General features: G+C 42.2%; 1 protein-coding gene across 1 annotated transcript in view; it reads left to right on the top strand.

Annotated features, from left to right (window-relative positions):
* Positions 1-14,727, top strand: part of smarcal1 (SWI/SNF related, matrix associated, actin dependent regulator of chromatin, subfamily a-like 1) — a 51,395-nt gene extending 36,668 nt beyond the window's left edge. Inside the window, exons 13-16 of the mRNA XM_059967451.1 lie at positions 4,023-4,205; positions 7,488-7,588; positions 9,149-9,242; positions 14,173-14,727. Of these exons, the coding sequence (XP_059823434.1) occupies positions 4,023-4,205; positions 7,488-7,588; positions 9,149-9,242; positions 14,173-14,364 (570 nt within the window). The 3' untranslated portion in view covers positions 14,365-14,727. The remainder of the gene's footprint in view (positions 1-4,022; positions 4,206-7,487; positions 7,589-9,148; positions 9,243-14,172) is intronic.
* Positions 14,728-22,596: the final 7,869 nt, after the last annotated feature.

Below are 22,596 nucleotides of genomic sequence, written 5' to 3' on the forward strand. Positions count from 1 at the left end.
AAAAACTAACCAACATGGGCCATTGCATTATGTCAAATATATACAGTAGTGCCAATAACTCCATACCTCCATCCAAATAATTAAGGATAATAAAAGGGAGGTTTAGGAAAAGACAGTTTAACTCATATGAAAATGTTGAATAAATGGTCTCCAAGTTTCTTCAAATTTAACTGAAGGATCAAAGATAACACTTCTAATTTTTCCTAAGCTCAAACAAGAGATAGTTTGAGATATAGTTGGAGGATTGATTTCTTGCCAATTCAATAGAATAGATCTTCTAGCCATTAATGTAACAAATGCAATCATCCGTCGAGCTGAGGGGGATAAACGACTATTATCCACCATTGGTAAACCGAAAATTGCAGTATTAGGATGCGGTTGGAAATTGATATTCAGAACTGTTGAAATAATACTGAAAATATCTTTCCAGTAATTTTGCAAACAAGGGCAAGACCAAAACATATGGGTCAATGAAGCAACTTCAGAATGACATCTGTCACAGGTTGGATTAACATAAGAATAAAATCGAGCAAGTTTATCCTTAGACATATGAGCTCTATGTACAACCTTAAATTGTATTAAGGCATGTTTAGCACAAATAGAAGAAAAATTGACTAATTGTAAAATTTTCTCCCACTGCTCAGTGGGTATAAGACAATTAAGTTCTTTTTCCCATTCCTTAATTTTTTCTGATACTTCTGGCTGCATTTTCATGATCATATTATAAATGGTGGCTACTAAACCCTTCTGACAAGGATTCAGAGCTAAAATTTTTTCCGTAATGTCCGATGGACATAATTTCGGAAAAGACTGTAACTTATTATTCAAGAAATTTCTAACTTGCAACTATCTAAAAGAATGAGTTTTAGGTAAATTATATTTATTAGATAGCTGTTCAAAGGACATAAAACTATTATCTAAAAATAGATCACGAAAACATGTTATACCTTTTGTTTTCCATAAAACAAAGGCTTGATCCATAAAAGAGGGCCGAAAAAGAAAGTTAGATATCATAGGGCTTGATAAGATAAACTTATTCGAGCCAAAAAATTTATGAAATTGAAACCATATTCGCAATGTTTGTTTAACTATAGGATTAGTTATTTGTTTATTCAATTTAGATAAAGAAAAGGGAAGTGAAAATCCTAAAATTGAAAACAATGAAAAGACTTGTACAGATTTACATTCCAAATTTACCCATTGTGGGCAAGCTGCCCACATTAAAAATTTTAAAAGATTTAAAAAGAAAAAAATAAAGTGACCATCTGTTTTATCCATGCACTACAAGGTTTTATAAACCTTTAGAAAGTCAACCTCAGACTCAGCCTATCCAATTTCTCCTTGTCAAATGTCATCTTTAATATCCAAATACAAAACAAAACCTAGTTAATTCTTTATCAAGATATTCTTGATATTCAAGATATTCCTGTTGGTTACAATGTCAAAACAAAAAAAAAACTTAACAAATTTGTCGAACGTGATTTCCATAGATCCATGTTGATCTTCCCAATCTGAAGACTATACCTTCATAATAGTCCTGCATTTACTCAGTCTTTCTGCTTAAACAATAACTTAAGATTGGCAAAACTAAAATCATTAAATTTTTGCAATTTATCTTGGTTTCTTTCGTAGCACAGAATCAGGCCATTTGGCTCAGTGTCCATGCCCACCAAGTTGCCCGTGTTCAGCCCAGACCTCCCTAAATCTTTCCTGTCTGTAAATCTGCCCAAGAGCCTTTCAAACAGTACAACTGTACTCCTACCACTTCCTCTGACAGCTTCTTCCACATACCCACCACCCTCTGAATATTATTCCCGCAGTCTCCTATATATCTTTCCCTTTTAATCCTAATTCTATGCACTCTAGTTTTAGACCCTGCTGCCATGGGAAAAAGACTATGAAATTATTCTTATCTATGTCCTATATGATTTATAAACCACAATAAGTTCACCCCTCAGTCTTCTATAATCTAGGGAAAAAGGCCCCAGTCTACCCAGCTTCTCCTTCTAACTTGCATCCTCAGACCACGTAACATCCTTTTAAATCTCTTCTGCACTCTTTCAAGCTTATGACTAGAGCTACACACAATGCTGTAAGTGTAGTCTCACTGACCTACAGTTGCAACATGACGTTACGACTCCATATCTTGAGCGATGAAGCCAAGGATGCCAAATGCCTTCTTCACCAAGCTGTCTGCCTGTGTTGCCAATTTCCAGGATCAGTGTATTTGTACCCCTAGTTTTCTTTGTTCTACAAGACTTTCCAGGGCCAGCTCTCTCATTTACTGTGCAAGTCCTGCTGTGTGTGTTTTTTTTTAAAGATTCATCCTTTCCACTTGCCCAATTTAAATTACATCTGCCAACTTTGACCCACTTTCCCAATTGATCTAGGTCAGGAGTTCCCAACCTGGGATCCATGGGCCTCCTGTTTAATGGCCCAATGGCATGAAAAACAAAGATTGGGAACCCCTAATCTCAATCCTGTTGTAATCTTAGGTAACGTTTTTCGTTGTTCTCTATAGCACCAGTTCTGTTGTCATCAACAAACTTACCAACCCTGGCAACTACAGTCTCATCCACTTTGTTAATATAAGTGATGAGCAACAGAGGGCCCAGCACCAATCCTGTGCCACACCACTGGGCATAGTCTTGTAATCTGAAAAACAACTATGCATTAGCACCCTCTGACTCTTTACACCAGGAGTCAGATTAGATCCCATATGATCTCACTGTCAAGCAGTCTATCATATGAGTCCTTAAAGGCCATGCTGAAGTCTACCACCCTGCTCTCGTCAGTCCTATTTGTCATCTCTACAAAGCAGCATCTACTTGGTGAGCCCTAATTTCCCATGCACAAAGCCATGCAGACTTCTGGTGATCCACCCTTGCCCATGCAGACTATTGGAGATCCACCCTTGCCCATGCAGACTATTGGAGATCCACCCTTGCCCATGCAGACTATTGGAGATCCACCCTTGCCCATGCAGGCTATTGGTGATCCACCTTTGCCCATGCAGACTATTGGAGATCCACCCTTGCCCATGCAGACTATTGGAGATCCACCCTTGCCCATGCAGACTATTGGAGATCCACCCTTGCCCATGCAGACTTCTGGTGATCCACCCTTGCCCATGCAGACTATTGGTGATCCACCCTTGCCCATGCAGACTATTGGAGATCCACCCTTGCCCATGCAGACTATTGGAGATCCACCCTTGCCCATGCAGACTATTGGAGATCCACCCTTGCCCATGCAGACTATTGGAGATCCACCCTTGCCCATGCAGACTGTTGGAGATCCACCCTTGCCCATGCAGACTTCTGGTGATCCACCCTTGCCCATGCAGACCTCTGGTGATCCACCCTTGCCCATGCAGACCTCTGGTGATCCACCCTTGCCCATGCAGACTATTGGAGATCCACCCTTGCCCATGCAGACTATTGGTGATCCACCCTTGTCTTTGCAGGTGCATGTGGATCCTGTCCCTCAGAATCTCCTGTTATAATGTTCCCACCACTGATGTTAGGCTTACCAGCTAAAGTTCCCTTTAAAATAAAGGCATATAATGGAGCCACTCTCCACTTTTCAGTACCTCACCTGTGGCGCACAATGATACAGGTATCTCTACCAGGGCCCGGCATCTTTCCCTGGTTTCCCTTATTTTCTGGGTTCTGCCTCAGTGGAGCCTTGTTGGATGATCTCCCTGAAATATTCTCTTTGCATTTGAGCCTTACTCTCGTCAGTTCCCTGGAATTCTGCTGCCAATTCTTCCCTCTGCTGATTGTATTTGTGGTCTCTTTAAGCTTTGCTGTGGTCCCTATCCCAGTACAGCTCTCATTGTTCTTAGCGTGCACCTTGTCCTGTTCATTGGTTTCTTTGTCAAGCTGCTGCTCCACCCTGTAGTTCAGCTGCTCATGGTTCAGACTGCTTCTGGGGCTGAATTTTACAGTGTCACTCCACCTTTGCTCTGTAGTGAGCAGTATAAATCCAAGCTTTAACAACAAACTTTGGTTTATCCATAGGGGGTTGCATTTATCCGCATTGATGGCTCTACCTCTTCATCTGATCGCCAGTCTTTGTGCGACCACTTCCAGTCGTCTCAGACACGCTGTATCGCCGTGCTCTCCATCACAGCCGCCAACATGGGCCTGACTCTCTCATCCGCTGACCTGGTTATCATCACAGAGCTTTTCTGGAACCCTGGTGTAAGTAAAAGTGTAGGCTCGGTGTAAGGCCAGTGCAACCCCAGTAGCAGATGTTCCTCATTGTTGTCATTGTATTTTTCCACATCAGGTGAGGATGATATTTAAATTCTGTTGGTTATCAAATGAGTTATAGTTTAGTGGAAGAAAGTGAAGCCGTTTGACATGTTGGCATTCTAGCCTGGTATTGCAGGCCCATGTCTCTGAAAGGATCTGGCAAATGTGGATTGGGACAGGCTGTTTTATAGTGCAGGTCCCCTTGGTAAGTGAAATTTTGACAGTATAGAGCTTGTATGTGCCTGTCAGAATAAGAGGTACAGATAACAAGTTTGGGAACCTTGGTTTTCAAGAGATAATGGGGCCCCAGTTAAGAAAAAAAGGCGGTGAATAGCAGGTACAGTCGGCCCTCCTTATCTGTGGATTCCACATGCGCGAATTCAACCAACGGCGAACCGAGGAAACCCGGAAGTGCTCTTCCAGCACTCGTTGTTCGAGTATGTACAGACTTTTTTCTTGACATTATTACCTAAACAATGCAGTATAACAATTATCTTACATAGCATTTACATTGTATTAGGTATTATAAGTAATCTAGAGATTATTTAAAGTATACAGGAGGATGTGCATGGGTTATTGTGGATCGGGATTGAAAAAAATTGGAAGTTCTCTTATTAAGTAAGTCGGAACAGGTACATCCAGTATTATTTAGCGTCAGTCAATGTCTTAGTATATAGTATATATTTTACCTTTTTATGCATATAAAACACTTAAGAATGTATTTCAATAATTAAACCACTGCTTTGCTTAGTAATAATTGTAGCTTTCATTGGAGCAGGGCATTTCTCACTTTAATCTTTAAAATTGTTCCAGTAGTTGACCGACTGTAGCCTAACGCTTTTCCGATGACCGATGGCATTTCACCTCTTTCCGATCACTTTATTATTTCCACTTTATTTTCAATCGTGATTATTTTCATGAACTAAAACACTGCGGATTCAGAGCTCTGCCAAGTCCTAAAGACCATCGCACTGAAACAGGCTAAATAAGGTCTAGGGTTCCGCTGGGTCCTGAAGTCCACATCATTAAGACAGGTTAAATAAGGGACTTGAGCATCCACGTTTTTTGGTATCTGTGAGGGGTCCCGGAACCAATCCCTCACGGTTAAGGCGGGCCGACTGTATAGACAAATAGGAACAAATGAGGTACTTATGGAGTATAAGAAATGCAAGAAGGGTTAAAAGAAGGTATGAGGTTACCCTAGCAGACAAGGTGAAGGAGAATCCTAAGGGGTTTTACAGGATTGCAAGGGACAGATTGGTCCTCTGGAAGATCAGAATGGTAATCTATGTGTGGATCTTAAATGGGTTTTTTGCATCTGTATTTACTCAGTAGTTGGGCACAGAATCTATAGAAATTAAGTCATGACTCCTATACAGATCACAGGAGGAGGAGGTGTTTGCTGCTTGAGGCAAATTAGTGTGGATAAGATGTTCCACTGGACCCTTTGGGAGGCAAGTGCAGAAATTGCAGGGGCCCTTCCAGAGACATTTAAACCATTCTTGGCAGCAGGTGAGGTACCGGAGGTTTGTAGGATAGCTAATATTATTCTGTTCTTTCAGAAAGGCTTTACAAATAAGCCAGGAAATTATTGGCTGGTGAGCCTGATGTCAGTAGAGGGAAAGTTATTGGAAGGTATTCTAAGGGTCAGGATATATGAGTATTTGGATAGACAGGGTCTGATTAGCAATAGTCAGCTTGACTTTGTACATGGTAGGTTGAGTCGGACCAACTTTGTACAGATTTTTAGGGATGTTACCAGGAAAGTTTATGAAGGCGAGGCAGTGGATGTTGTGTACACGGACTTGCACAATGCCTTTGACAAGGCACAGCATGGGGGGTTTGTCAGGCAGGTTCAGTCACTTGGCATGCAAGATGAGGTAGTAAATTGGATTAGACATTGGCTTTGTGGGAGAAGCCAGAGGGTGGTGGTAGATGATTGCCTCTCTGACTGGAGGCCTGTGACAGGTGGAGTTCCGCATGGATCGGTGCCAGATCCATTGTTGTTTGTCATCTATATCAATATCTGGATGATAATGTGGTCACCTGGATCAACAGATTTGCGGGGTGACACCAAGATTGGGGGTGTAGTGGACAGCGACAAAGACTATCAGAGCTTGCAACGGGATCTGGACCAGCTGGAAAAATGGGCTAAAAAATATCAGATGGAATTTAATGAAAACGAGTGTGAGGATGAACAAGGTTAAGTCTTACGCAGTAAATGGTGGGGCACTGAGGAATGTGGTAGAACAACAGGATCCGGGAATACAGGTCCATAATTCATTGAAAGTGGTGGCACAGGTAGTAATAATAATAATAAATACTTTATTGATCCCAAGTGGGAAATTCTTTTGTTACAGCAGCAACATTTAAAAACACACTTGGCAATGTGCAAACTTAACTAATAATAATAATAATAATAATGGATAGGGTTGTAAAGAAAGCTTTTGGCACAATGGCCTTCATATATCAAAGTATTGAGTACAGGAGATGGGAATGCTATGTTAAAGTTGTACAAAGTGTTGGTGAGGCCTAATTTGGAGTATTGTGTCCAGTTTTGGTCACTTACATATAGGAAAGATGTAAATAAGGTTGAAAGAATACAGAGCAATTTTATAGGTATGTTGCCAGGACTGAAGGACCTGAGGTTCAGTATAAGGAAAAATTGAATAGGTTAGGACTTTATTCCTTGTAATGTAGAAGATTGAGAAGAGCTAGACAAAATTATGACTGGTAAAGACAGAATAAATGCAAGCAACTTTTTCTACTGAGATTGGCTGGGACTACAACCAGAAGTCAATGATTAAGGGTGAAAGGTGAAATGCTTAAGGGGTTCATGAGGGGAACCTTATTCACTCAGAGGGTCATGAGAGTGTGGAATGAGCTGCCATCACAAGTGGTGCGTGCAAGCTTGATTTCAACGTTTAAGAGTAGTTTGGATAGGTATGTAAATGGATGTGAGGGGTATGGTCCAGGTGCAGGTCAGTGGGACTAAGCAGTTTAAATGGTTTGGCACAGACTAGAAGAGCCTGCTTCTGTAATGTACTTTTCTATGACTCAGGGCTTTGATCACCTGATGAGCAGAGATGATAAACACTTGTCTGAATGTGCTGAGCCTGGAATATAACTGCTGTTAACCTGGGTTGTGCTTGTGCTGATGGGCAGGGCAGTCTCTGCCTTCAGGCACAGGAGTTTGGGACTAACTTCATTGTCTTTCGTTGGCTTCAGACCCTCTTTCAGGCAGAAGACCGAGTGCACCGCATCGGGCAGACAAGATGTGTGGATATTCACTACCTGGTAGCCAGAGGCACTGCAGACGATTATCTCTGGTGAGTGCTTTGGCCCATACTGAGAAACGTTGATCTCTCCCCAGCATTAACTCCATGCTTGCTCTCAACTTGACCTGGCTTACTCCATTTCCCAGATTCTTCCTGATGTCCAGGGCTCCGGGTAGGTTTCTCTCCTAAACTCATGTCAACTTAGTCCCACCTTGAGCTGGGGAACAGAGGAGAGTTCATCAGGTTTTCAGAGGGGAATGTGAGTAAGAGGCAGGCTTGCATAGCTGGAATTTGAAAGAATGAGAGGAAATTATTAAAACCCTTAAGATCCAGTCAGGTTTCAATAGAATAGGACATTTGCTTTATTCTTCCAAATTCTAGTGGGTTATCAAAATTACAGAGGGATGTTCAAGTTTGTTTAAGTGACATTCACATATATACAGCTAAATAAAACAGCGTTCCTCCAGGGCCGAGGTGTAAAATACGGTGTGTACACACAACACGTACTGTATTCTGTAGTTATGATAGCACATTCAGTCACAAATAAAAATCAGCCTGGGTAGATGGGCGGAGGTTTGGCAAGTGGCGAACTGACTTGAGATAGTGTTGTAGAATAGAGGGACCTGCAAGTACAGGGCATGTACACTTTGCTGAAAGCAGTGTCGGGTTAGACATGGTGATTAAAAAAGGCATTTGACACTCTGGCTGCCTTCAGTCAGGGCTTTGAGTATAGGAGTTGGTACATTATGACCACATTAAAGTGCTTTGTATTGGTTTGATTGCCCTGTTATAGAGAAGACATCATTAAACTGGAAAGAGTGCAGAGAAGATTGACAAGGTCCCTAATGTTGAGTTGCCAGTCCTGTGTTAGCAACAACATTACATTCTCAGGTGCTGATCAACACTAAAATCTTCTGCTATAATTTGGTCAGATTCTTTGTTTTAACTTATCATCTTTCTTCTCCTCTAGAATGGGGTTCCCAACCTGGAGCCCATGGACCCCTTGCTTAATATTATTGATCCATAACATAAAGAAGGTTGGGAACCCCTGTTCTTGAAGATTTGAGCTATCTAGGTCTTTGTACTAATTGCCTCACACTCTGGTACTTGTGTCTTCAGCTTCAGTGCTAAGTATTTAAGCCTTTTTTTTCCTAATTGGTGCTCTGCCCCTAATTTACTAGTCTTGAGCACCAGTGCATTGCTGGTAGTTTTCTTTAATATTCTATGTACAGTTGTCTATTTGTTTCAGATATATCACACCTTCAGCAAATTATTGCAGTCAGCATCTGCTTTGACATAATTGACCACCAACCCTTAAAAGTTGAAATCACACTATATTATCAGAGTGAACACGTTGTAGTTCCTTTAAAACACTGTTCCGTAACCTTAGTGATACTAGAATACTAGCAATATTAGAATACTAATATGATAATATTAATGACATTAGTGATATTAGAATACTAAGTTTTCAAATCAACATAGCACTGTCTTGAAGTGCGTCTTTTGGATGGGCCCAGCGTAACATTATAGAGATCGTTTCAGTGTTTGCTTTAAGTACTGTCAGATCATTTTGTTACCACTGTAACTCTCACCTCTCCAATATCTGCACAGGCCCATGATTCAGGAGAAGCTAAAGGTCCTTGGAGAAGCTGGACTATCGGGAAATAATTTTTCAGAGTTCGAAGCCACTGATTATTTTCACAAGGTAAATGACATCAGGGGTACCTGAGATGCTGTACAGGCCAGAGGATCAGTGCTAGGATGAACTTCTAACACTTATTATATTAATGATCTGGATGGTTATTTGATGACAAAAATAGGTACGTGTGCAGAAGGCCTGTGGAAGTCTCCACAGAATACAGATAGATTATGCAGCAGTTGCTCCACTGCAGAGTCAAAACAAAGCTTATTTTTCCAGTAAGTAACCTGCTTAGAGATTTTTAAAAATGAAGAAAATTGCAAATGTGGAAAGAATATTTCAATGAACTGAAGTCTCTGGATGCTAGGTTGATCTGGACAATTTCATATCCAATTTCTTTCTCCACTTGCAGGATCTTTGCCCATTCTGTGATCAATAACATCCAGGCCATTAATATAAAGTGTAAAAATTTGATCCCAGCACTAATCTCCTGGGAAACAATTTGTTATGTTATAATAGTCATAGAACACTACTGTGTTAAACAGTTCTGCCTAGTTCCATTGACCTGCATCTGGACCATATCCCTTCCTTCTATGTACTCATCCAAACTTCTCTTAAACGTTGCAATCAAACCTACATCCAAGTTAACCAAGATTATTCCTGTTAACCAAGTCAGCTTTCTATTCATGCCAGTAAGTAATTCCTAAACCAAGGAGTCATAGAATAACATCATGTCGAAACAGGCCCTTTGGCCCAGCTGATCCATGCTGATGATAGCATCTTCACTGTTAGTCCCAGTTGCTTGCATTCAGTCCATAACCCTCCAAGTTCCTCCCTTCCACATACCAATACAAACGCCTCTTAAATTCTTTTGATTCTTGATTGATAAGAGGATATGGGGAGAAGGTAGGGGATTGGGGCTGAGTTCTTAAATGTTCTGATTGTACCCACCTCGACCACTTCCACTGGAAGCTCATTCCAAGTAATTTTGCTACATTCCCTACACTCTGGATAATCAAGATTCCCTCAGGTCTCTTAAATTTCATCCCTCTTATGTGTTGGGAGATTTCAGATAGTGACCACAACTCTCTTACCAACTCTCTTGCCTTGGAGAGGGATAGGAGCTCGCAGTATGGGGAAGTATATAATTGAAGGAGAAGGGATTATGTTAGGCAGGAACTTGGGAGTATAAATTGGAAATTGATGTACACATGGAGATGCACAACAGTAATGTGGAAATTGGTTAGGGAGCACTTGGTGGGGGTTCCAGGTAGGGTTGTCCCATTGACACAGAGAAAGAATGGTAGGGTGAAGGAATCATGGTTGATAAGAGATGGTGGAACATCTTATCAAAAAAAGAAAAGTTTAGGAGACAAGGATTGAATGGGACTCTAGAGAGTTAGAAGGTATCCTCATTCTTCTAAACTCCAGCGAATACAGTCCCAGAGGAAACACTCCTCCTATGTGAATTCTTTCATCCCTGGAATCATTCTTGAGAACCTCCTCTGGATCCTCTGCAGCACGTCTTTCTGTAGATAAAGGACCCAAAACTGTTCGTAATACTCCCAAGTGCAAACTGACCAATGTCTGATAAAGCCTCAGCATTACATACTTGCTTTTATGTTCTAGTCATCTCAGAGTTAATGCTGACATTTAATTTGCCCTCCTCACCACCAAATTAGCCCGCAAGTTAACCTTTAAGGTCCTGCATGAGGACTCCCAAATCCCTTCATACCTGATTTTTGAATTCTCTCCCCGTTTAGAAAATAGTCTACACGTTTATTCCTTCTACCGAAGGCTGTGACCATAAACTTGTCTACATTTGATCCCTCTGCCTCCTCTTTGCCCATTCTTCCAATCCGTCTAAGTCCTTCTGCAGGCTCCCTGCTTCCTGCCTCCCCACTTATCTTTGCATCATACTCAAACTTGGCCACAAAGCCATCCAAATCAGTGACAAGTAACATGAAAAAAAGCAGTCTCGACGGCAACCCCTGCGGAACACCTACAGCCAACGAGGAAAGGCCTCCTTTATTCCCACTAATCTTCTATCAGAAGCTAAGGAATGAACTTAGGAGAGCTAGAAGGGACATGAGAAGCCCGTAGTGAGTAGGAATAAGAATACCCCCACAATGAGAGTGAAGATAGGACAAATCTGATATAGATGAAACATGTGCCTGGAGTCGGAGGAGGTGGAGGAGGACCTCAGTGAGCATTTGGCTTCAGTATTCACCAGTGAAAGGCAACTTGAGTTTGTGAAAAAACAGACGAAAGAGAATGTGCTGGAACTTTAGAAAAACATTAGGATAGGTAAGCTTCTGGGGCCAGTCAAAATGTACCCCAGCAACACACACAAAATGCTGGAGGAACTCAGTAGGCCAGGCAGCACCTATTGGGGGAAAAAAGCAGGCAGTCAACATTTTGAGTCAAGACCATTTATCAGCAGTGGGGGAAAAAAGATGAGAAGCAGGAAGGTGGGGAGACATGAAGGAGTACAAGCTAGTAGGTGAAACTGGGAGGGGGGAGGGGTGAAGTAGAGAGCTGGGAAGTTGATACGTGAAAGAGATAAAGGGCTGGAGAAGGGGAAATCTGATAGTAGAGGACAGAAGACAATGGAAGAAAGGGAAGAGAGAAGAGTACCAGACAGAGCTGAGAGAGGGGAAATGGGAATGGTGAAGGGAGGGGCAGTTACCAGAAGTTCGAGTAATCGATGTTCATGCCGTCACGTCAGAGGCTACCTGGATGGAACATAAGGTGAGTGTGGCCTCATCGCAGCAGTAGAAGAGGCTGTGCACTGACAAGTTGGAATGGGAATTAAAGTTAAAATGGGTGGCTGCTGGAAGATCCCACTTTTTCTGGCGGACGGAGTGCAGGTGCTCAGCAAAGTGGTCTCCCAATCTATGTCAGGTCTCAGCGATTATATAGAAGGCCACACCAGCGGCACCAGATACAGTAGATGACCCAACAGACTCGCAGGTGAAGTGTCACCTCACCTGGGCTGACTGCTGGGGCCGTAAATGGTTGTGAGGGAGGTGTAGGGGCAGTTGTGGCATTTATTCTGCTTGCAAGGATGTAGCAGGAGGGAGATCAATGGACAAGGGGATAGTGTAGGGAGTGTTCCCTGTGGACAGCAGAAAGTGGGGGGGGGTGGAGGGGAAAGATGTACTTGGTGCTGGGATCCCATTGGAGATGGTGGAAGTTACGGAGAATTATGTGCTGGACACAGAGGCTACTGGGGTGGTAGGTGAGGACAAGATGAACCCTGTTCCTGGTGGGATGGCAGGAGGATGGGGTAAGAACAGATGTGTTCAAGATGGAAGAGATGCAGTTGAGGGCCTTCTTCATGGTGGAGGAAGGGAAGCCCCTTTCTTTGAAGAAGGAGGACATCATTTTAGTGCCGGAATGAAAAGCCTCATCCTGAGAGCAGATGTGGCAGAGATGGAGGAATTAAGAGAAAGGAATGACATCTTTACAAGTGACAGTGGGAAGAGGTATAGTCCAGGTAGGTGTAAGAATCAGTGGGTTTATGAGAAATATCAGTAGATAAATTGTCTCCAGAGATATACCCCAGATTACTATGGGCATCGAGGAAAGAGAATGTTGCACCTTGGTGATAATCTTTGCATCCACACTGGGCACAGGAGTAATACCAGATGATTGGAGGTTATCAAATGTTATTACTTTGTTCAAGAAAGGGAGTGGGGATAATCCTGGGAATTTTAAACCAGTGAGCCAGTGAATCTTACTTAAGTGGTGGGCAAGTTATTGGAGGGGATTCTTAGACACAGGATTTATGAGCATTTGGTGAAGCATACTCTGGTTAAGGGTAGTCAGTGTGGCTTTATGATGGGCAGGTCATACCTCATGAGCCTGATTGAATTCTTTGAGAATGTGACAAAACACATTCATGAAGGTTGAGCAATGTATGTGGTGTGTATGTATTTTAGTAGGGCATTTTATAATGTTCCCCTGGTCGGCTCATTCAGACGTTGTTCAACCCGGAAAAAAAATGAAGTGATTCATTTTGGAAGGTCAAATTTGCAGGCAAAATATAGGTTAATGGCAGGATTCTTGGCAGTGTGGAGGAACAAAGAGAGCTTGAGGTCTATGTTAATAGATGCCTCAAATTTGCTGCACAAGTTGTTAGGGTGTTTAAGAAGGCAGATAGTGTGTTAGTCTTCGTTAGTCAAGGGGTTGAGTTTAAGACCCAAGAGGTAATGTTGCAGCTCTGTAAAACTGATTGGATTTCATTTCAAATATTATGTTCAGATCTGGTTGCCTTGTCGTAGGAAGGATGGAGAAGCTTTAGAGAGGGTGAAGAGGAGATTTACCAGGATGCTTTTCTCTTTGGAACAAAGGAGGCTGAGGGGTGACTTGATAGAGATGTACAAAATGATAAGAGACATGATCGAGTGGATAGCCAGAGACATTTTCCCAGAGTGGAAATGGATAATACAAGGGAGCATAATCTTAAGGTGATTGAAGGAAAGTATAGGGGGGATGTCAGAGGTAGAGTGGTGGGTATGAGGAAATCCCTGCTAGGGGTGGTGGTTGAAGCAAATTCACTGACAGCATTTAAGAAACTCCTAGATCGGCACATGGAGATTAAAAAATGGAGGGCTATGTTGGAGGGAAGGGTTAGATTGATCTTAAAGTAGGGCATTAAGTATTTTAATTTTTAACCTACTGAGTTTAAATTTTTGGTCTTGGATCCTATCTCCTCTTCCTCAAACTGAATATAATCAGTCATATTTTTGTGGAAGCTTATAGGGATGCCCTTATAAAGAAATCATGAACTTCACCTGGAACTCTGCAGCGAGATGGAATTGGGATAGTTCCAGATTGTGCTGCTTTTTTTAAAAATTGAAGCAATTATCTCTGCCCTTCTCATCTGGGCTAGCTTTACCACCCACATGTAGATTAATATCCTTTGATTGTTGCTGACGGTGGATTTGATCCGTTTTTCTCTATTTTTAACCAGGATTATATTTTTGTGTAGGGTCAGAAACAAACAAAACTGATGGACTTCTTCCAGCTGAATTTGGTCGATTCTGAAGAGACCAGTGATGAAGCTCTTCTCCTGGAAGGTGCTGACCTGTGTATCGACTCTGGCTCCAGCACTGTCGAGCAAACTGATCAACCAGAGACTCCTGTTAAGAAGAAAAAGATTGATGAATATTTTGGGAAATAGTGGAAAAAGCTTGCATTAAGTGATTGATCTTATTCCTTAATTCAGCTTGCATTGTGTGTAAGCACTGTCCTGCTCTGTGCCCATGCACTCCCTCTGCTGATTGCACGACTTGTAAATAAACGACTGAACTGGAGCAGTGGACTGTTGGAGTGAAATTAGTCTCGAGCAGGGTCGTCAAACTGAAATTTGCAGCAGGCCTCTGAGTTGCATCTCTTCAGGCTTTTTAAAAAAAAACAATAATGCTGAGACTGAGAATGTGTTTCATTGTCTTAATGATCAGTGGAATGTTTAATGTAGAATGAGATTCCATTTATAATAAAACTATTTTTAATAAAGTCTGGAAGTTTTTTGTTTTGAGTGAAATTTAAGGGGTTTTAAGAGTTTTTGTTTTAATAATTGCTCTATTAATGAGTACATAAACATTATTTGATCCCTTGTGGTATTTTGCTTATTAGAGAGCAAAATACTACATGAGAGAGGGACTAGAAGACTGGATGCTTATGGTGTTATACAGCAGGGTTACATGGACAAGCCAGGGCCCTACAGGCTGGTGAGCCTAATGCTTGAGGGGTAGTAACTGTTCCTGAACCTGGTGGTGTGAGTCCTGAGGCTCCTGTACCTTCTTCCTGATGATGGCAGCTGTGAGAAGAGAGCATGGCCTGGGTGGTGGGGGTCCCTGATGATGGATGCTGCTTTCCTGTCACAGTGTTTAATGTAGATGTGCTCAATGGTGGGGTGGGCTGGACTGGGCCAAATCCACTACTTCTTGTAGGACTTTCTGTTCAAGGGCTGTGAAGCAGCCAGTCAATATAATCTCCACTATACATGTTTGTCAAACTTTTTTGATGTCATGCCAAATCTCTGCAAACTCCTAAGGAAGTGGAGGCACTGCTGCGCTTTCTTTGTAAGTTATTTTTTTTTTATTGAAGTTCATCATCAAACAAACGTTTCCATAAGATGTATTTCAGACATTGTACATATATATCATATAATCATATATATCTCAAATCTGCACAAAGTATTTATCTGAGGTATATACACTTATAGAAAAGAGTGGAGAGAAAAAACAAGCAAAAGGGAAGAACTATGTACAAGTAGGGAGTGATCTTTTTTCTTTACAACAGATTCATTGATATGTGAGAATGAAGTCATGCCTATGAGGCATTATTTAGTTAAACCATTTTTCCCAGTATGAATCAAATTGTTCCAAATTGGATAAAATTCTCTTACATTTGATTGGATTTAATAGCCCATTAACATTAAAAGAAATGAAATTTTACCTTGTCCTTAGCCATCTGTATTTATCTGTCAATGTACCATTGAAATTAGAATAAAACTTAATCAATCTACTCCCTGAACAAATATGAACCAGGAAACGCAGATAATAACAAAAATGGCAACGAACGTGTGATTCCAAGGCTGAGGTCTCTAGTAGATGACCCTGCGTTGAGCTAAAGGAAATGTCTAGCTGTGGGGGATAACCCCTCCTACTTGTGAGTTGAGGGCCCCCATTGCAGTATTCATAAAAGTCAGTGAACAAATCCATTACACAGAAAAGATTTCCCTGTGTACTATATATACATACATACACACACACACGCATTAAATGTGTGTGTGTATATATATATATATATATATATATATATATATATATATATATATATATATATATATATACACACACACTCATTTTGGTGGGGAAAAAGGAGTAAGTGAACAAATAAATAATAACAACTAAGTAATATAAAATCCACATTATAATAAGTATTTTTCGAGATAGGTATATCACTGTGTACTTTTGCTTTCATTTAGCTTCTCAACATTTTTAAAGTTAGCTAAACCTTATGGCTCTTCTGAAGGGGGTGAGGACTGTCTTTGGGGAACTCCCGGTCTCTTCCTGATATATTTCCCTCGGCCTCCTCCCATCTCCTGCCTTCTCGATTCTCGCACTATTTCCCAAGCGAAGCGGGACAGTTCCTCAGTCAGGCTTTCCCTCGTTTTGGTGACACTGACGGGCAACCCTCTGGCCTTCATGTCTGTAGTCGCCTCTTCCGCCGTCTGGTACAACCGCGTCCCGTTGTCATAAAACACTCGAAGTTTAGCAGGGTACGGAGTTTGAAATCTAATCGTATTTTGCTTTAGAACTCGCTTTACTTCAGAGTATTATTTGCGTTTCTACAGGACGGTGGGGGGGGGGTAATCTTGGTCGAAATATATTAATTTATCATCGAAAAACGCTCTCTTCTTACCCCAGGCCCTTTGTAGAATCTGCGCCTTTGTGCTGTACCGAAGGAATTTAATTATTATTGAGCATGGCTTTCTGTCCTGGGTAGGTTTCGGAACCAGCGTCCTCTCGATTTCCAGCTCCATAGTTGAGGGAAGATCCAGCGCGTCCTGCAGTAACTTTTCGACAAACTCCATCATAGGCGAGCCCTCCGCTCCTTCGGGAATGTTGTAGATTCTGCTAATTTTCCGCCATGATCTTCCCTCCAGATCAAGCAGTTTACCTTCTTGGTGGTGTATTATTTTTATTGTCTTGCTCAGTATCCATTCCACGTTTTGAACGCGATCTTCCTTCCACCTTCTCGATTCGAGTCCCTGCCACCGCTATTTTTTGATTAACGCTGGCGAGCTCTGCCTTAATATCCTGGAGCTGCTGCTTTATTTCTTTCTGGACCTCCATGATCTCTTTCAGGATTTCGAACATACTCGCTGCTTCGACTGAGCAAGGCCCGGCGTCCGCCTCGCTAGCACGCGGTCGGGTCGGAGAGCCGCTCACTGCACTCCTCTCGGACCCAGGCTCCGCAGTGTCGCTTTTTTTATTTCTGTTCCTTTTCCCCATTCTTGCCCCTCTTTTCAGTTCAAATATCTTTTGAAAAATCTTATATTTGATGGAATAACGGGGCTTAATACGCGCTTTTCCAGAGGAGCTAGTGACTTAAGCTGCCATTCTCGACGATGACCACTGTGCTTTCTTTGTAATTACACATGTGCTGGGCTCAGGCCAGTTTCTCCAAAATAATAACACTTAGAAATTTAAAGTTGCTGACCCTCTCCACCTCTGATCCTCTGCGTATTGGCTCATGGACATTTGGTTTCTTTCTCCTGAAGTCTGTAATCATCTCATTGATCTTGCTGACATTGAGTAAGAGGTTGTTCTGATGACACCACTCAACTCGATTTTCAATCTTCCTCCTATATGCCGATTCATCACCACTTATATGCCCTATGACAGTGGTGTCATCAGCAAACTTGAATATGGCATTGGAGCTGTGCTTGGCCACACAGTCAGCAGGTAGAGCAGGGGGCTAAGCACACAGCCTTGTGGTGCACCTGTGCTGATGGAGATGTTGTTTCCAATCCAAGCTGACTGGGGTCTGCAAATGAGGAAATCCAGGATCCAACTGCACAAGGAGGTATTGAGGACAAGATCTTGGAGCTTATTGAATAGTTTTGAGGGAGTGGTGGTATTGGATGCTGAGCTGTAGTTGATGAGGAGCATCCTGATGTCTGCATCTTTGCTGTCCAGATATTGCAAAGATGAGTGAAGACTCAATGCAATGGCACCTGCTGTGGACCTGTTGCTCCAGGAGGCAAACTGGAGTGGATTCAAGTCACTACTCAGGTGTTGATACGTTTCATCACCAACCTCTCAAAGCACTTCATCTCTGTGGATGTCAATGCTATGGGCAACATCATTGAGGCAGGTCACCATGCTCTTCTTGGGCACTGGAATAATTGAAGCAGGTGGGTACCACTCACTGCTAAAGTGAAAGATTAAATACCTCAGTGAACACTCCAGCCGGGCTCTGCACAGGTCTTTAGTACTCAGCCAGGTACCCTATCTGGGCCGGATGCCTTTCGTGGGTTCACCCTCCTAAAGGCAGCTCATACGTCAGCTTCAGAGACTGATCATAGGATCACTGGGGGCTGTGAGATGGTTCCTCAATGTTTTGATGGTCAAAGAGAACATGGAAGGCATTGAGTTAATCTGGAAGTGAAGCCTAGTTGTCTCCTATGTCATGCTTTAACTTTTTAAGAGGTGATAGTATTCAAGCCCTGCCACAGCTGTTGATCATCCCTCGTTGATTCAGTTTTGCTCAGGAATTGCCACTTTGTCCATGACACGGCTTTCCAGAGACCATACCTGCACTTCTTGGTCACCGGAATTGAATGCCTCTGATCTGGCTCTAGGCAGATTTTGGGTCTCATGGTTCATTTGGGGCTTCTGAATGGAGAAGACGCTGAATGATTTAGTGGAGGCACAATCAAAGGATATACCTTGTATCAAAAAGACAGGCAGGAAGGCACAGGCGGTGGTGTGGCTCTGGTGGTGAGAGATGGAATTACATCTCTATAAAGAGGTGGCATACGGTCAGAGATTATTGAATCTTTGTGGAGTTAAGAAATGACAAGCGTAAAAAAAAAACGTATTTTGGGAATCATAGGTAGGCCTCCAAATAGTAGTCCAAACTCAAAGGTCTTAAGGTGGATAAGTCACCTGGACCAGATAGACTACATCCCAGAGTCCTGAGAGAAGTTATTGAAGAGATAAAGGTAGCATTGGTCATGATCTTTCAAGAATCACTTGACTCTGGCATGGTCCTGGAGGACTGGGAGGTTGCAAATGTCACTCCACTCTTTAAGAAGGGAGGAAGGCAACAGAAAGGAAATTATAGACCAGTTAGCCTAATCTCAGTGGTTGGGAAAGTGTTGAGTCTATTATCAAGGATGAGGTTTCGGGGTACTTGGAGACTAATGATAAAATAAGTCAAAGTCAGCATGGTTTCTGTGAAGGGAACTTTTGCCTGACAAATCAGTTAGAGTTCTTTGAGGAAGTAGCAAGCAGGGTGGCCAAAGCAGAGGCAGTGGATGTCATTTATTCGGATGTTCAGCAAGCGTTTGATAAGGTGCCACACATGAGGCCATTTAACAAAAAAAAATCCTATGGCATTACAGGAAAAATACTGGCATGGATAGAGGAATGGCTGACAGACAGGAGCAGTGAGCGGGAATAAAAGAAACCTTTTCTGGTTGGCTGCCAGTGACTAATGGTGTTCCACAGGAGTTCGTGTTGGGACCGGTACTTTTCACATTGTTGGTCAATAATTGGACAATGGAATTGATGGCTTTGTTGCAAATGATACGAAGAAAGCTGAAGGGTAGGTAGTGCTGAGGAAGCAACAATTGTAGCAGGACTTAGACAGACTGGAAGAATGGACAAAAAAAGTGACAGAATACAGTGTTGGGAAATTATGAAAATGCATTTTGGTAAAAGGAACAATAGAGCAGACTATTATCCAAATGGGGGTGGAGAAGGTTCAAGCGTCAGAGGTGCAGAAAAACTTGGGAGTCCTCGTTCAAGACTCCCAGAGGGTTAATTTGGTTCTGTGGTAAAGAAGGCAAATGCAATATTGGCATTTATTTCAAGGGAAATAGAATATAAAAACAAGGAGAAAATGTTGAGTGTGTGTAAGACACTAATCAGGCTGCTCTTAGAGTATTGTGAACAGTTTTGGGCCCCATATCTCAGAAAGGATGTGTTGTCATTGGAGAGTGTCCAAAGGAGGTATTTGGCGGCTTTGGGCCTGTTTCACTGGAATTTAAAATAATTTGTGGGGATCTCATTGAAACTTACCAAATGTTGAAAGGACTAGATAGGGTAGATATGGAGAGAATATTTCCTATGGTTAGGGTATCCAGAACTAGAGGGAACAGCGTCAAAATGAGGGGCAACCTTTTAGAATGGAGGTAAAGAAGGAATTTTTTTCTCACTAGAGTGGTGAATCTGTGGAATGCTCTTCCACAGACTGTGGTGGAAGCCAAATCTGAAGGTAAATTTAAGGCAGAAGTTGATTGTTTCCTGATTGGTCAGGGCATCAAAGGATGTGGCAAGAAGGCAGGTGTATGGGGTTGAGTGGGATCTGGGATCAACCATGATGAAATGGCAGTGCAGACTCGATGGACTGAATGGCCTAATTATATGGTTTACAGCTTTTTTAATAAAGTCCGTTACAATGTGGTGTATTCATTCAGATCCCTAGATAAGTCCTTCAACATAGCAGTCCCATAATCATTCCTTTGCCTCCTGTGATTACCTCAGTGTCCTAATCTCTGGAACCTCACTCTGTAGCCTCCGTCTGTATGCAGGTTGGAGGAGAGCCAGGTGATCAGATTTCCCAAAATGCAAGTTGTGTATGGAAAGGTAAGCATTTCTTATCTTAGTACAATAAGAAAAAATATATATGTAAAGAAATAAGTAAGTAATGCAAAAAGAGAACAAGGGTAATGAGGGTATGTTCATAGGTTCCTGGACTATACTCAACTGTGTGCCAGTGTTGATTGTGTCAGGGCACTAGAGCAGGGATCCAATCACGGACCCAGTACTGTGCTCACAGTGATATTCGCTAAGTTGCAAATCCTGAGCTACAAAGAAAGTCGGCATCAAAGTTCAGGCAGAGATCAAAACATCCAGAGAAATCCAAAACCCAGAATCAGGAAACAAAGCAAGAGGTTTAGATGGAGTGGAGTTTGTTAGGTGTGTTCAGGAAGGTTTCCTGATGCAATATGTAGAAAAGCCAACTAAAAAAAGAGGCTGTATTTGATCTGGTATTGGGAAATGAACCTGGTCAGGTGTCAGATCTCTCACTGGGAGACCATTTGGGAGGTAGTGATCACAACTCTGTCTCCTTTACCATGGCTGGAGAGGGATAGGAGCAGACAATTTGGAAAATATTTAATTGGGGCATGGGGAAATATGATGCTATTAGACAGGAACTTGGGAACATAAATTGGGAGCAGCTGTTTTTAGGGAAATACATGGCAGAAATGTGGCAAATGTTCAGGGAACATTTGCATGGAGTTCTGCATAGGTATGTTCCATTGAGGCAGGGAAAGGATGGAAGGGTTAAAGAAACATGGTGTACAAAGCACATAGAAAATCTAGTTAAGAAGAAAAGCTTAAAAAAGGTTCAAGAAACCAGGTACTGTTAGCTCTAGAAAAGTACAAGGGTGCCAGGAAGGAACTCAAGAATGAAATTAGGAGAGCTAGAAGGGGACGTGATAAGGCCTTGGTGAGCGGGATTAAGGAAAACCCCAAGAATGTGAAGAGCAAGAGGATGAGCTGTGTGAGAATAGGATTATTCAGGTGTGATAGGGGAAATGTGCATGGTGCCCTATAAGGTAGTGGAGGTACTTAATGAATACTTTGCTTCAGTATTCACCAGTGAAAAGGATCTTGGCAATTGTGGGGATGTCTTCCAGTGGATTGAAATGCTTGAGCATATAGACATTAAGAAAAAGGTTGTGCTGGAGCTTATGAAAGTTATCAAGTTAGATAAGTCACAGGACCAGACGAGATACACCTCAGGCTGCTGTGGGAAGCAAGTGAGTAGATTGCTGAGCCTCTGGCAATGATCTTTGCATCATCAATAGGGACAGGAGAAGTACCGGAGGATTGGAGGGTTGCAAACATTGTTCCCCTGTTCAGGAAAGGAAGATAACACAGGAAATTATAGACCAGTGAGTCTGACTTCAGTGGTGGGCAAGTTGTTGGAGATCCTGAGAGGCAGGATTTACGAGCATTTTCTGAGGGGACATAATCTGATTAGGGATAGTTAGTATGGCTTTATCAAGGGCATATCACGCCTTCCAAACCTGACTGAATTCTTTGAGGATGTAACAAAACACATCGATGAAGGTAGAGCAGTGGGTGTAATGTACTGTATATGGATTTCAGTAAGGCATTCGATAAGGTTTCCCATGCTAAGCTTATTCAGAAAGTAAGGAGGCATGGGATCCAAGGATTTGTGCGTCAAGAATTGGCCTGCCCACAGAAAGCAAAGGGTAGTTGTAGATGGTTCATATTCTCCGTGGAGGACTGTGACCAGTGGTGTGCCTCATAGAATCTGTTCTGCGACTCTGCCTCTTTGTGAGTTTTATAAATGACCTGGATGAGGTAATTTCTGGTCACCTCATTACAGGAAGGATGTGGATACCATAGAGAGTGCAGAGGAGATTTACAAGGATGTTGCCTGGATTGGAGAGCATGCCTTATGAGAATAGGTTGAGTGAATCTGGCCTTTTCTTCTTGGATCAACTTGTACACAGGTGACCTGATAGAGGTGTATAAAATGATGAGAGGCTTTGGTCATGTGGATAGTCAGGGCTGAAATGACTAACATGGGGGGGGGGGGGGTTGACACATAGTTTTAAGGTGCTTGGAATATGGTA

This window comes from Hypanus sabinus, chromosome 4 (assembly GCF_030144855.1).
Source record: "Hypanus sabinus isolate sHypSab1 chromosome 4, sHypSab1.hap1, whole genome shotgun sequence".
In the NCBI taxonomy this organism is placed as follows: Eukaryota; Metazoa; Chordata; class Chondrichthyes; order Myliobatiformes; family Dasyatidae; genus Hypanus; species Hypanus sabinus.